Source organism: Nicotiana attenuata, chromosome 11 (genome assembly GCF_001879085.1).
Source record: "Nicotiana attenuata strain UT chromosome 11, NIATTr2, whole genome shotgun sequence".
Taxonomy (NCBI): domain Eukaryota; kingdom Viridiplantae; phylum Streptophyta; class Magnoliopsida; order Solanales; family Solanaceae; genus Nicotiana; species Nicotiana attenuata.
In genome coordinates, this window is record NC_031999.1 from 11927186 (window position 1) to 11942293 (window position 15108).

At 37.6% G+C, this 15108-nt stretch overlaps 2 protein-coding genes across 3 annotated transcripts; one reads left to right on the top strand and one right to left on the bottom strand.

Moving 5' to 3' along the window:
* Positions 2022–11995, top strand: LOC109234130 (DExH-box ATP-dependent RNA helicase DExH9). Of its 2 annotated transcripts, XM_019399991.1 has the most exons (15): positions 2022–2075; positions 2176–2466; positions 2791–2991; positions 3083–3301; positions 5288–5626; positions 5944–6048; positions 6271–6381; positions 6957–7207; positions 8156–8279; positions 8363–8645; positions 8725–8879; positions 9684–9833; positions 9933–10165; positions 10871–11135; positions 11462–11995. In XM_019399991.1, the coding sequence occupies exons 2-15, from the start codon at positions 2200–2202 to the stop codon at positions 11738–11740; spliced, it is 2982 nt and encodes a 993-aa protein (XP_019255536.1). In that variant the 5' UTR covers positions 2022–2075; positions 2176–2199; the 3' UTR covers positions 11741–11995. The 2 variants fall into 2 exon arrangements, with proteins under 2 accessions (XP_019255536.1, XP_019255535.1); XM_019399990.1 differs by having other exon boundaries at positions 2033–2466.
* Positions 12330–13088, bottom strand: LOC109234132. Its single transcript, XM_019399992.1, has one exon. It carries the CDS (start codon positions 12953–12955, stop codon positions 12449–12451), a length of 507 nt encoding a protein of 168 aa, XP_019255537.1. The 5' UTR covers positions 12956–13088; the 3' UTR covers positions 12330–12448.

Consider the following 15108-nt stretch of genomic DNA (forward strand, 5'->3'; position numbering starts at 1 on the left):
CCTCCATTCTAACTCCTTAATTCCTTAGTTTTTCAGTCTAAATTCATGTAATAACACCTTAGAATTGTGTTTTAGACTCAGAAATCCTTACCTCAAAGAAGTCCCTTGATTTCTCTCTTCCAACTCGCCCAAATTCTCCAAGTCCGAAGTGAAAATATGAAACCCTTTTGAAATTTTGCGAAGATGAAATTTAATAACACTGCTCAGTCATTTCCGCATCTGCGGCTCCATGGTCGCATCTGCGACTCCCGCTTTTGCGGTCAACAGGCCGCTTCTGCGGAAACAACCGCTTCTGCGGCGTCCGCTTCTGCGGACCAAACTCCGCATTTGCGGATCCCATTAGATATCCAAATCCCGCATCTGCGGTCATTTTGTCGCATCTGCGACTCCGCAAATGCGGTCACCAAATCCGTACCTGTGGTCCCTGCCGCTTCTGCGGCTCTCCCGTCGCTTCTGCGGTCCCATCTCCGCAGAAGCGAAAATACCAGAAACAGCTGCAATTTCTTAAGTTTCCCAAACCAAAGCTTCCCGTTAACCATCCGAAATCACCCAGAGGCCCCCGGGACCTCAACCAAAAATACCAACACCTCTTATAACATCATTCAAACTTGTTCCAATCATTAAAACACCTCAAACAACACTAAAACCATCATTTCTCATCGAATTCAAGCCTAAGTTCTTTAAAAGCTTCCGACATACGCATTCGATCAAAAACCCAACCAAATCACCTCCGAATGACCTGAAAGTTTGCACACACATCCCAAATCACATAACGAAGCTACAGCAACTCTCGGAATTCCATTCCGACCCTCGGATCAAAATCTCTCCTATCAACCGGAATTCGCCAAAATACTAACTTCCCCAATTCAAGCCTAATTCTACACCAGACCTCCAAAATCACTTCCGGTCACACTCCTAAGTCACAAATCATCCCCCGAAGCTAACCGAAACTCCGGAATTTACATTCGAGCCCTCTAACGCATAAGTCAACATCCGGTTGACTTTTCCAAAACAAACCTTCCTTAAAGAGACTAAGTGTCTCATTTCCTTCTAAAACCAATCCAAATCAACTTGTTCACACAAGACTCTTATAATGAAGCATAAAGAAGCAGAAAATGGGAAAAACGGGACGGTAACTCACGTGACGACGGGTCGGATCGTCACATATATAATAAAGATTTAAGTAATTTAATTCAAAGTTCTAAAATATTTTTAGTGTTAAAGAGTAGATAGTCTTTCTTTCTTTTGTCGAAGTTTTTTTGTATTTTTATTGCAAACTTTAACATTGTCTAACTTGAAATAAAATCATAAAATTCATTATTAAAAAATTATGGGGACCTAAATTAAAGCTTTACTAGTCTCCTACTTATTCTCAATCAAATTTTATAGATTCACAACTAAGATAAGCAACAATTGGTGAATGTGTTATTTAGTTGCCAAATATGAATGAAGCTGGTTGAATAACACGTTCACAGGACAATGATCTATAAATAATTGTTGATCATTCATGAGGGCGGCTCAGCGGAATTGGTGGCTTAAAGCTAAAATATATTAAAAGACCCTGAAACTTCTTTCATAAAATTCATATAATATTGAGACAAAAAAAGTGGCGAGGGAACAACATATAATATGTGTGTTAAGCGCAAGCCACATGGTATTGAACTCCCCCCTATACAACAATATAGCATTAAGTGAAAATGATAAAAGAATTAAGCCTATTATCGATCATGTTTTGAACCTTACGCTACTTGTCTCTGGAATTTTTTAGTTTAAAAAAATGAGACACAAATGAACTTGCTTACTAATGTGTGGATCAATCAAATATGATAAAAAAGAATAGCTAATTTAGAGAATCTGACTTGAAATTAAAAAATAAAATAGTAAAATATATGAAATAAAGAAAGAAAGAATATTGTTTAATTTAGCGAGAGAAATATTTTATCCTATTAACTCATTCAATCTTACGTTTTTAAATATTTTATCAATAATTATATAAATATAAATTACATATATTTTATAATGACTTATTTGGAAGCCTAAGGCAAGAGAAGACCCTAGAGCCGCGGCCGCCCTTGGTTTGCCTCACTCTTTCTGATTTCTTATATGGTACATGTTCTAAAATAGTTTAGGGTTTTCATTGACTGAATACGGCTTTCTTTCATTGAATTGTTTTAGGTTGTGGATTAATAATAGTGAAAGATGGGTTCTTTTAAGAGGAAGTCGCAAGAATTCTCAAATAATGAGGGTAGTATTATACCTCCTCCAAGTAAACAGATGAAACAAAATGGTTTAGTGGATGAAGCAGTTGCATGTGTGCATGATGTATCATACCCAGAAGGCTATATACCCTCTGCTGCTTCAACTTTGCCTCAACAAGACTCAAAACCTGCTAAAGAGTTCCCTTTTACCCTTGACCCTTTTCAATCCGAAGCTATCAATTGCCTTAATAATGGCGAATCCGTCATGGTAAGCTTACATTTTTTCCCAATAGTTAATTTCATTTAATCAATGCAGCAGGCTGGCAGCCAGTAATATATATTCATATAGCCAACTCAACTTGCTTGGGATTGAGGCGTAGTTGTTGTATGAATTAATCAATCAAGATAAGTCTCAATGCCGAATTAGTTGGGGTCTTTATTCGGCCCGTATCATGAGTAACAAATAATGTCATTTAGGGCAAATTACAGTTTTTTCAGATTCTCTGAAATTTGACACCTATCTTGCATACATCTTAGTTAGATTATTTTATATTTAATGGTTGTGGGACTGAATTTGAAGTTGTATTTGTAGGTATCAGCACACACGTCAGCTGGAAAGACAGTTGTTGCATTGTATGCAATTGCCATGTGTCTGAAGAATAACCAGCGAGTAGTATATACTTCACCAATTAAGGCTCTTAGTAATCAGAAGTATAGAGAATTCAAAGAGGAGTTTTCAGATGTGGGTTTGATGACCGGAGATGTCACGATTGATCCAAATGCTTCTTGCTTGGTATGCCCAGTTTTTGTTCGATGCATTTGCTCATAATTTTTCTTATTCATGCTGGGGTTTCAGGGGAGGCTAAGGTATGATTTGGTTTCAGGTAATGACTACAGAGATCTGGCGTAGTATGCAGTACAACGGATCAGATGTTATAAGGGAGGTGGCTTGGGTTATTTTTGATGAGGTACATTACATGCGTGACAGAGAAAGAGGTGTGGTTTGGGAGGAAAGTATTGTTATGGCCCCGAAAAATTCTCGTTTTGTGTTCCTCTCGGCCACGGTGCCCAATGCTAAAGAGTTTGCGGATTGGGTTGCAAAGGTATCAATAACTTGTATAAACACATTGATATTGATTAGCATGCTCGATGCTAGAAACCATTTGATATGTTCATGGATAGGGTGTCCTACCTTAATATTAATGACAACAACCGAAAATTTACTGGAGCGATTCTTAAGATATACTCCCTCTGTTTCAATTTATATGACTTAGTTTGACTCTAAGTTGCTTGGACTCGGGTGCAGGTATCCGATACGGGACTGATCCGAGTACCGGAATCGGCAAAATCTAAATTTTAAGATTCGGGGGTGCGGATCCAGATATAGATAAGGGTGCGGGGATTCGGCTAATAAAAAATAGAGCTATAAAAATATTGTAAATTTTGAGAGATATTCTGTGAAAAACTTACATGAATATTGATGAATTCAATATTTCATTCTCCAAGGTGGACATTATTCTTTCATTCTCCTAAATCTGTTTTATTTTTTATTTTGAGAAATCAAAATCTCAAATTTTCTCCCAAATTTGTCGGTGGACTCTGGTCAATGTGTCCGAAGTCAGTTGACCGAATCCGGGACGTATCCCCCTCCCGTCCCTGTCTCGTATTGGGATGGGGACGACACCAAAATCGAAGAGTCCGCGCAACTTAGGTTTGACTTGGTATGGAGTTTAAGAAAAAAAGGAAGATTTTTGACACTTGTAGTATGAAGGGATAAAAGCTTTGTGGGGTCATGACATTTGTGTGGCAATAAAAATTGCTCATTAAGGGTGAAATGGGTAGAATGAAAAGTTTAAAGTTAAATTATTTTTAAATATAGAAATGTGTATTTTTTTTTTGGAATAGACTAATAAAGAAAGTGTGTCATATAAATTGAAACGGAGGGAGTAATTGGAGTAATGTATTTCTTGATTGCTTTTGGTCTTCTGTTTAAGAATTTGTTTGTCTTAATGACGTTGCTCAAGTCTTGAAAGTAATATTAAAAAACAAATCTTGCTTCCTTCATAAACTGCTTCAGGAAGTAGATAGTTTTTGCACGTGTTTAGATATGTAGGATGGTGGCCCCCTTTTTTTTTTGGATATGTGGGGACATGTTAGAGTTATGTATTGAAGGGTGAAGAAGATTTGACTCTGTTTCATCAATAATTCAAATAATCTGACATTTATGGTGTTCATGAGTCAGTGTTGAACTCCTAAATTGCTTGGTTTCTATCTTGTGTCCTCTAAACCTTGCTTTATTGTGAATCCCTGTTTAGTTTGATTTGATGTGTAGATTATTGATTGCTATATGATATGCAGTGAACTAGCATATTGTTTGAAATCTTGAGTGTGACATCCTCTAATTTTTTTCTTGTTATTTGATTACGAGATGTTACACTCGAGGTTTAAGAGAAATGTTGTAATCTTTGCCTGCTACTTATAATTAGGAAAAATAGAACGTTTGCCTGTTATATTATGCATACTTTATGTGATGTGTATCGATCGTGCCCAAGTATATGATGGTCATTTATGGCCTCACTTCCCTTTAGTGAAGAACATAAATACATTGGAGCATGGGCTAATCTAGATTCTAGGGTGATGCTTTGAGAGAAAATCCAATCAAAGAGTTGTAGATTAAAGATTGGCATACAGGCACAAAGCCATTATCTAGGTACAGCTGGACCATTAGTTCATCCTGGAAACCTGCAAAAGGAACTTGAATAAGGTAGAAGCTTAGGGGGTTTACCCTAATTCTTTGCCTCTCTTTCCCTATCTTTCAGGAGACCCATGTATCATGAATCTCTCTCCCCTTTTTGTAACACTGCATGCAAATCAATAGCTGTATACCAGTTATTCTGGTCAGCCCAGACTTGAGGTATCAAGTTATCCACAATGGGAGATGATGAGGAGAGCTTTTATTATTGAAATAGTTCACCACTAAGAAAGAGTGATCTTGAATTATCCTTGTTTTGATGAGATACTAATTTCTGAAAGTTTAACCTGTTTATGAATCTTATGGTCGGATATTAACCTGGTTTGTCATAGTGCAGGTCCATCAGCAACCATGTCACATTGTTTATACGGACTACAGACCCACACCACTTCAGCATTATATATTTCCTTCTGGTGGTGATGGATTATACTTGGTGGTTGATGAAAAAGGGAAGTTTCGTGAGGATAGTTTTCAGAAAGCTTTAAATGCTCTAGTTCCAGCCAATGAAGGGGATAAGAAAAGAGAGAACGGCAAGTGGCAGAAGGGTCTGGTTGTTGGCAAATCTGGTGAAGATAGTGACATATTCAAGATGGTTAAAATGATTATTCAGCGGCAATATGATCCTGTAATATGTTTCAGCTTCAGCAAAAGAGAATGTGAATTTCTAGCAATGCAGGTATGTTTTGTGTCTTTTGCTGAAGCGAATAATTCTTAGATGGCTATTCTGTGTGAGGTTGGCAAACCAACATACGAGTTTCCTAATTTCTTCTCTGTAATATCCCCTTTTCATCTGGTTCAGAGAGAAGAGAACATGCCATCAACTTTTGAAATGATATTCATTCTGTAGAAGTATATTTTGTTCTATCCACCTTTGAACCAGCTTTCCATTGTGTAGAATTATATGTACTTGTTTTCTGGCTCATGAGAACATCTATTTCTGTCTTAAGTCTTGCTTAATGGGCTAACTATTCTGCCTTTTCAATATGGAAATAGATGGCTAAAATGGATCTTAACAATGATGATGAGAAGGTGAATATTGAAACTATTTTTTGGAGTGCTATGGACATTTTATCGGATGATGATAAAAAGCTGCCGCAGGTAAGCATCTTATATTTATTTTTTATTATAGTTGCCCTAGGTGAGATTTTATATGTGGTTACAAGTGAAACACTGAGATTCTTTTCCTACTAAGTACTACCATTGTTTCCCCACCATGTATTCCTGGAATGGTTCAGTTATGCGATAAATTTATTGCTTCATGTTCTTGATGTTTGGAAAGAGTTCTTACTAATGACTGATTGTTGATAACTGACATTGCAGGTTTCAAATATGCTTCCCCTTTTGAAACGTGGAATTGGTGTGCATCATTCTGGTTTGCTTCCTATATTGAAAGAAGTGATTGAAATCCTGTTCCAAGAAGGATTCATCAAGGTAGGGAGAAGATAATTTTTAATTGCTTCAAAGAATTAATCCTATTAGGAGAAGGATTTTTATGTTACTACTTGACTTCATTCAATCCAAGAAGTTGATTAACTTTATGTTTGCATTTAAAGATATATTTATCTTATGTCCTGAAATTTTTCTGCAGTTATAGAGTAGATTAGAATGTTCTATGCAGGCATATTAATAACTCAACTAATTGATAGAATGATGCTTTGGTTATTAATGTTGCCTTTTATATTGGCTAGAAAGTTCTTGTTCATAGTTGACCACTCTCCTGTTTTAGTTGGGATCGACACTCCTGTTTAAGCGTTCAATGCCTGCTAAGCCTCTCCATCGAAATACTTCTGTCATCATTCTATGAAGGTGCCAGAGGAATATATATCATCTCTTTTTTTTTCCAGATTTGGTTACCTCATCTTAAAGTACCTCTGAAGTCATAGATACACAGATACTTGTGCAGTTGCACTGATATATGCATAAAAGTTTCGGTATACTTTTATCCTCCGTAAGAGACTCTTCTAAGCTCAATTCTGATCATGTAGCTTTATCTGATTTTCTTGCAGTGTTTGTTTGCCACAGAGACCTTCAGTATAGGTCTGAACATGCCTGCAAAAACTGTTGTCTTCACAAATGTTCGTAAATTTGATGGAGACAAGTTTAGGTGGATATCCAGTGGTGAGTATATTCAGATGAGTGGTCGTGCTGGTCGTCGGGGGATTGATGAACGTGGGATCTGCATCCTTATGGTTGACGAGAAGCTTGAACCTCCTACAGTGAAATCCATGCTAAAAGGAAGTGCTGATGCATTAAACAGGTGCCACTTTTGACTACTCATTTATGTCAAGAACTATTTTTTTTGGTGAAGTGGTTTCATTAATGGCATCAAGCAGATGCAAATAGTACAAAAGATAGTAAGAACCAAATTGAGTTTGTTAGTTCCATTACAATGTGCCCTATGCTAAAGATAAGGAGCTACAAAGTCCAAAAAAGTGTCGGGGGAGTTTACGGGGGAAATTACTCCAGCTATATAGAAATAGAACTCTCTTGGCCTTGAGAGTCTGATTAGGAGTTGATATTCCATCAAAACATCTTCTTCCTTTCTGTCCTGACACACCAAAAAATACAGGCACAAAGCGTTTCCAGATTTCCATTCAAAAAAAAAAAAAACCAGATTGTCCTGATGTCTATATCAATTTTCCAAGAATATGTAGGTATCCTTAGCATGACCCAACTTAGTCCAAAACTGAAAAGAGCGTGTTGCAGATATCTGTAGCAATTGAGCAGTGTAGTAGGAGGTGACTGTTGGTTTCTATACTTTGTTGGCACGTAGCATCTGTTAACAATGGGTATGTTCCTTCTGCTGAGATTATCTCGAGTCAAACATGCTTCATAGAGTGCTGTCAAGCCGAAAAAATTACCTTTTGGGGGTTTGTTATCTTCCAAACACCCTGAGTAAAATATCTTTCTTCCTCTTAGAGGATCAGAAATATGTTCTTTTCCATTAAGAAGCAGTGCGTAAAGGAAAAAAAGACATTGATTAATATTTATGTCATGTGTATATCTAGACTGCAAATAATGCATTGACGACAACTATGCAGCTATTTGACACTACTAAAAAATGAATAATTGGTTAAATTGATGAACACAGCCGTTTCAGCATTGTCTTATTTGTTACCCTATCTCCCACCACACAGACAAAAGTTTTCTTAATTATCGTATCACTTCCAACGTTGTGTTTTGACTCCTTGTTTGTGTATGTCAGTGCCTTCCATTTAAGCTATAACATGCTTTTAAATCAAATACGGTGTAAAGATGCTGATCCTAAAAATCTTCTCCGTGACTCGTTCTATCAATTTCAAGCAGATCGTGCAATTCCTGATCTCGAGGTTTGTCAATTGGCTCAACTCCTGGCTCCCTCTCCCTAAAGTTCTTTTAGGTTTTGTTTTTATTTTTTCCGTTTTCTTGCCAGAAACAAGCAAAAATTCTTGAAGAGGAGAGAGACTCAATTGTGATTGAAGAAGAAGATAGCCTTGAGAGATACTATAGTCTTCTAGAACAATATAAGAGCTTAAAGAAGGATGTACGTAACATTGTTTTATCTCCAAAATATTGCTTGCCATTCTTGCAGCCTGGTAGGCTTGTATGCATTGAGTGTACGAAGATTGATGATGATGTTCCAACCTTCTCCATCAAAGAAGAGGTCACATGGGGAGTAATAATTAATTTTGAAAGGGTGAAAGGTCTTTCTGAAGGTGAGATTTAATTAATTGCACAGTAGTTGGGTTCTCTTGCTAGTTAGATTCTTAACCTTTAGTCGAATGTTATGTTCAGATGATGCAAACAAAAAACCGGAGGATGCGAACTATACGATAGATGTACTTACGAGATGTATAGTGCAGAAGGATGAGGTTGGTAGAAAGACAATTAAAATTGTCCCGTTGAAGAATGCCGGGGAACCAGCTGTTGTTTCTCTTCCTTTGTCCCAGGTAAGCTCCTTATGCATATTTTGCTGATAGCAATATCTGATGATACACTAAATTTTGTAAGTTAAGATGCTAGGGAAATTTTTCCCTTGTGCCTAAGCCTTGCTGGATAGAGCTACCTATGCCTGTGCTGGTGAGAGATGGTAGATTTCCGACTTGCAGACCACATTTTAGTTGCAGAAGTCCTTCACAAATTACATTTCAACTAAAAAACTACTTAGATAAAGCATAGCTGATTCTTTCTTGGTGCTGAAGTACAAATAGATCTGCAATTTCCTCTTGATACTCATCTGTGCATATTTTTGAGAAAGGTAACAATATATTCCTCCGTACATATTGTTGGAACAAATTCGGTAGTCTTGGTAATTTTTCATTTCTTAGTGCAACCTTACAATCAAAAAGGGAAAAATTAAGAGAACATTCCTGCTACACCTTTTAAGTCAGGTTATTTTGATCTACATCCTCCTGTATTACCTTAACTACTGCCAAACATTATGGATGGAGTTACGGTGTAGATGATGTTTTAACTGCTAATCATTCTGGTAACACCCAAGTCCTGTTTCTACTTTAGCAGTGTCGTCACTTCTTCGTTTTAATTTTTCTGCCCTTCTGCCTTCTCTTTCTGCATCTGAATGCTGGGATTTGTCATAGATTTTGAAAATCGCTTCTCATCTAATCATGTGTTGCATGTATCTGCTCTCTAGCAGGTCATGAAAGTGAAAAATAAATTACAATGTCGTTCATGCAAATTAAATTTAGACTTGTTGGTGTACCTGATGTATTTTTTGCTAAACAAATTATTGACAGATTGATAGTTTGAGCAGTGTCCGTCTTGTGATACCAAAGGATCTTTTGCCTTCGGAAGTTCGAGAAAATACACTAAAGAAGGTTTCTGAAGTTCTCAATAGATTTTCAAGAGAGGGCATGCCTCTCTTACACCCGGAAGATGACATGAAGGTCAAAAGCAGAGCTTATATCTCTCCCATCCCCCCCAACCCTCCTTGTATTAACCTGCTGGCATATTAGCTTGGTGTTCATTCGATGCTTGTTCTGCAGGTTCAAAGTAGCACGTACAGGAAGGCTTCTAGTAAGATAGAAGCCTTGGAGAGTCTGTTTGAAGAGCACAAGATAGCAACGTCTCCCCTCATAAAAGAAAAGCTTAAGGTTTTGCATAAGAAGAAAGAACTTACTGGCAAAATCAGATCAATTAAGAGAGCAATGCGTACTTCAAAAGCCTTAGCGTTCAAAGACGAACTTAAAGCAAGGAAAAGAGTTCTCAGGAGACTCGGGTATATTCACCTCTCTATCTTACCAACCTTATATTGGTTTTGCAGACAGACTGTGTTTCTTCTTTGAAGTTGCGCTATGTTGGCTATTGCAGCTGTCAGAATTAGAGGATTATACATGCTTTTCGTATTGATATTGTTTCCTCTCATAAAGTTACTGAAACTTTTAACAGTTGAACTGCTTTGTTTATTATTTATTTTTTATTTTTTCTTCTCCATTTTTTCATCAGTATTATATTGCCAATTGTTTTACCCTTTCAAAGGTGTACTAAACATATAAAATGCTTCTAGTGTTGTAATGAGCCCATCATCCTCCCAAATCCAATTCAGATCCTTTTCCTTTGATATCTGGTACTTTAATGGGTATATTTGGATTTGACAGTGTAGACTATGAGCTACAGATAAGTAGCCTGCTTTTAAGAGAGAACCCTGCAAAGAATTGTTGTTAATTCTATTTCTATGTGGTATGGCAAATGTGTTTTTTTAAAACTTAGGATAAACATTAATACAAAAGAGACCTCAGCGGAGTTATTGAACCATCTATGTTTCTGACATACACTTTGGTTCCTCTGTTTGGTATGGTATGTGCTTCTTCATCATGTTATATATTCTCTCATGGTTTCTTGCCCCAGAATTCTTTTGTTCTCTACGACTTTGCTCTGATTGGTCAATTGCATGAAGGTTCTTATGACGTTGGGAATTATGCAGATACATCAAAAGTGATGATGTCCTGGAGTCTAAAGGGAACGTTGTCTGTTTAATCAGCAGCGCAGATGAGTTGACCTTGAGTGAATTGATGTATAATGGGACCTTCGAGAAAATTAAAGTGGAGGAGCTTGTCTCTCTTCTCTCTTGTTTTGTGTGGCAAGAAAAGCTTCAGGATACTCAGAAGCCCAGGGAAGAGCTAGAGTTGCTCTTTGCGCAGTTACAAGATACAGCTCGAAGGGTTGCAAAAGTTCAGCTCGAGAGCAAGGTATGCATCATCTGAGTAATTATGCTGATAAAGCTTGATAATTATGGTATTAAATACAATAGCTGAATGAACATGTCATTGGGTTATTATCTAACTTTCAGTTTTTCGGGCACTATTAAACATGTTCTACGTTATCAGCTATTTGAATTAGTAACGCGAGTTTAATTTGTTGAATCTGATTCAATTGTTAATGTGAATTGAGAAACTAATTACCGAAGACCCTCCATAATCTGCAACCAAAAGAGCAACTACTTGTAGAGATTTGTTACGCAAAGTATCACTTTCTTGTTTACCATTTTGTCTAAACTCCATTGTGCTTTCAATAGGTCCAAATAGACGTTGAGAACTTTGTGAGTTCATTCCGGCCTGATATCATGGAGGCTGTCTATGCGTGGGCTAAAGGATCTAAGTTTTATGAGATAATGGAGATTACTCAGGTGTTTGAGGGCAGTTTAATCAGGGCTATCAGGAGACTGGAGGAAGTTCTTCAGCAGCTAATAGAAGCTGCAAAAGCCGTCGGGGATGAAAAGCATGAGGCAAAATTTAAAGAGGCTGTAGCCAAGATCAAGAGGGACATTGTCTTTGCGGCATCTCTGTATTTGTAGATATAAAATTGAGGCATTTCCGTCAATGGTGTCCATATACAGAGGTTTAGGTTAGGTGGAGGTGATGCCACTATTTATGCAACTCAAGTGTAGGAGTGATCATGGTTCGATTTTTATGTAAATCGAGACCAAACCAACTATGTCGGTTTATTAGATATACAAATTCAGCCAAACTGCTTAGAGTCAGATTTTGTTTCGGTTTTGTCAATTTTCTGGAATTTTCCTTTTATATGAAATACAAATTCATTTCATTTACTTGCCCAAAAAATTCATTTTATTCAATGTAATAGAGTATAATTTTTGACATATATGTTCAGTTAAGAATCAGACATTGATTTACCTACTACACACACAGGGAGAGATATCTATAGGGAAAATGACACAGTATAGCCATTCTTAAAATAATAGCTGAATATATATATATATACCTTTTCGGCTACGGAACGTAAATAGTTTCTGGTGCGGGCTAAAAGTGAGAATACCCTATATCTATAGGTGAGATTTTGTTGCTGAGGCATGACACTCACATTCATGAATACAAAACAACCTTGCATCCATTTATGTTTTCAAACTTACTTAACCTTAATGATTAAGTCGATAAAAAAAATCACTCCTGAATAACTTTAATATACAAGAAATAGGAAACTCGATTTTGCAACGAAATGGTAGCCTGATATTATATGCTTCGCCTCAGCCTTTCCATACGGCTTACTTCAATTCTCGAATATGAAAACAGGGAAAGAAACACCTGAATAAACGAGCTCCAAAATTGATCACACACCCAAAAGCTCCACCAGCTCTCTCTGTTCTGGCTTCTGTTGTCACAGGTACACCATACATTTGATTCGGAACCATATACTGTTGAAGCAAAGTATTACTAGTATTATCCGACGGTGTTGGCTTTGGTTGATTGATCTGACTAACATTATTGGAGTGCTGCGAATTAGTTCCATGAGTTTGGTTCAGATTTTCTGATGTCGAAGTTGAACCTTGCTCAGTTGCGAAAATGGAGTCATGTAGTTGCTGCTGCTCGTACTCGAACCAAGGTGGCAAGGGCGGTGCTGACGGCTGAGTTGGGTAATTATAAGGGCATTGGTAATAGCAGGGTAGCAATGGTGGTGGAGGTGATGGTGGTTGTTCAAGAAGAGGAGCTCTCTTTTTCTTCTTCTTTCTTGACCAGAACTTCAGCTTTTTCATTGCTTTTGTTAACTTCATTGGGCTTTGTTTTTTCTCAATAGCGAGAGTGTCGAAGATGATTGTTGCGAAGTATGTGTAAACCGAAATGGGCTAAAAGGGGAATACAGAGATGGGATTAAATGATACACTATCCGTTATGAAAATGATACATTGCGAAGCTTTTTTCAAATTTGATGACCGTTACCTTTAGCTAGCTCCATCAACTTTTTGAAAAAGAACATTGTTAGTGCTAATCTTGGATTATTTTGTTGACTATTGAGCCGAGGGTCTTTTCGAAAATAGTCTCTCTACTTTTCTAGAACAGGGGTTCTTCCAGAGTAGGGATAAGGTCTGCGTACACACTACCTCCCCATGCCTTACTTGTGGGATCCACTGGGTTGTTGTTGTTGTGGTCGTTGTTTGGTGACTATTTCGTCCCATCTTCTTTGTCTATTTCAATAATGATAGAGAAATAATTCTATGCCACGCTCTTCCTCCCACCGTTACGATTGTGAATTTAAAATTTTTGTACTAATAGAGTAATGCGTACTACTTCCTCCGTTCGAATTTATGTGAACCTATTTGACCAGTGTGACGACCTGACCCGTCGTCTCATGAGAACCGCTCCGTTTCCCCCATTTCCTGCTTCGTTATGCTTCATTATCAGTGTCTTGTGTGAACGAGTTGAATTGGGTTGATTTTTGGAAGGAAATGAGACACTTAGTCTCTTTAAGGAAGGCTTGTTTTGGAAAAGTCAACCGGATGTTGACCTATGAGTTAGAGGGCTCGGATGTGGATTACAACGATTCGGTTAGCTTCGGGGGATGATTTGTGACTTAGGAGTATGATCTGAAGTGATTTTGGAGGTCCGGTGTAGAATTAGGCTTGAATTGGCGAAGTTAGTATTTTGGCGAATTCCGATTGATAGGTGAAATTTTGATCCGAGGGTCGGAATGGAATTCCGAGAAATGCTGTAGCTTCGTTAGTTGATTTGGGATTGCAAAATTTCAGGTTATTCAGAGGTGATTTGGTTGGGTTTTTGATCAAATGCGTGTTTCGGAAGTTTTAGAAGAACTTAGGCTTGAATCCGATGTAAATTTGGCGTTTTGATGTTAGGTTTGGTGTTTTGAGAGTGCAACTAAGTTTGAATGATCACATGTGACATGTAGTATGTTCGTATGCGGTCCCGAGGAGCTCGGGTGAGTTTCGGATAGGTTTGGGCTGCGTTGTGCTCGTTTTTCTTATGCTTCAACGTCGTTTCTTCAAGCATAAATGATATCATATTGAACAAATGAGCTCTGATTACTGTTTTGAACGAAGCATTACCGTATCATAATTACGGACCCGTAGCAAAAAGAATCGTCGAATTTGGACATCGTATGAGTATTTTATGGCCAGTTTACCAAGGTTGCCCAGATTTTCAGGTTAATGATGAAATTGCCCCTGACGGCGTATTAAAAACCTGCACTATTTGCAAATCTTAAAACCTACATATCTCCTTCATTATAAGGTCAAATTGAGTGATTCAAAAGCCTAAATTCATTAGAATTTCACAAGGAATCCATTGGGAGCAGTAAAACGCGTGAACAGTATACCTATAATGAGCAGGTCGAGTTTTCTTCCAATTTTTTAACGGGAAGAAGCTTCTGAGGCGATTTTTAAGAGAGAAAATCAGTGGGTATCACAGAGGTAAGTGACTTGATTATTAAAATTCGTTTATGGGTGATTATAGACTATAATCCCAGCCTTTAATTCATGAAAAACAGTAGAAAAATAGGATTTTGGGGCTTGAGATTATGAGATCTTTAGGGGTCGATTTGAGTGGTCAAATGGACTCCGATTTTGGTGTTCTTTATATGTACGGAATCGGGAGAAGATGAAGAACACTTTTCTGTAAAATTTTTTGAGTTTCGAGAAGTGGGTCCGGGGCTCGGGTTTTGTCAATTTCGGAATTATTGATGTTTTTCGATTATTTTCGATTGGGTATTGATCCTATAGCATAATGTGACGTATTCGTTGTGGTTTTGGTCAGATTCGACGCGCGAGGAGGTCGATTTGAGAGGCAAGGGCATAGCGAGCTAGGATTTTGGCCGGCTTGAGGTTAGTAATAGATGTAAATGCTGTGTTGATGGTTTGAAACCCCGAATTTGCACATTATAGTGCTATGTTGAGGTGACTTGCACGCCGGATAA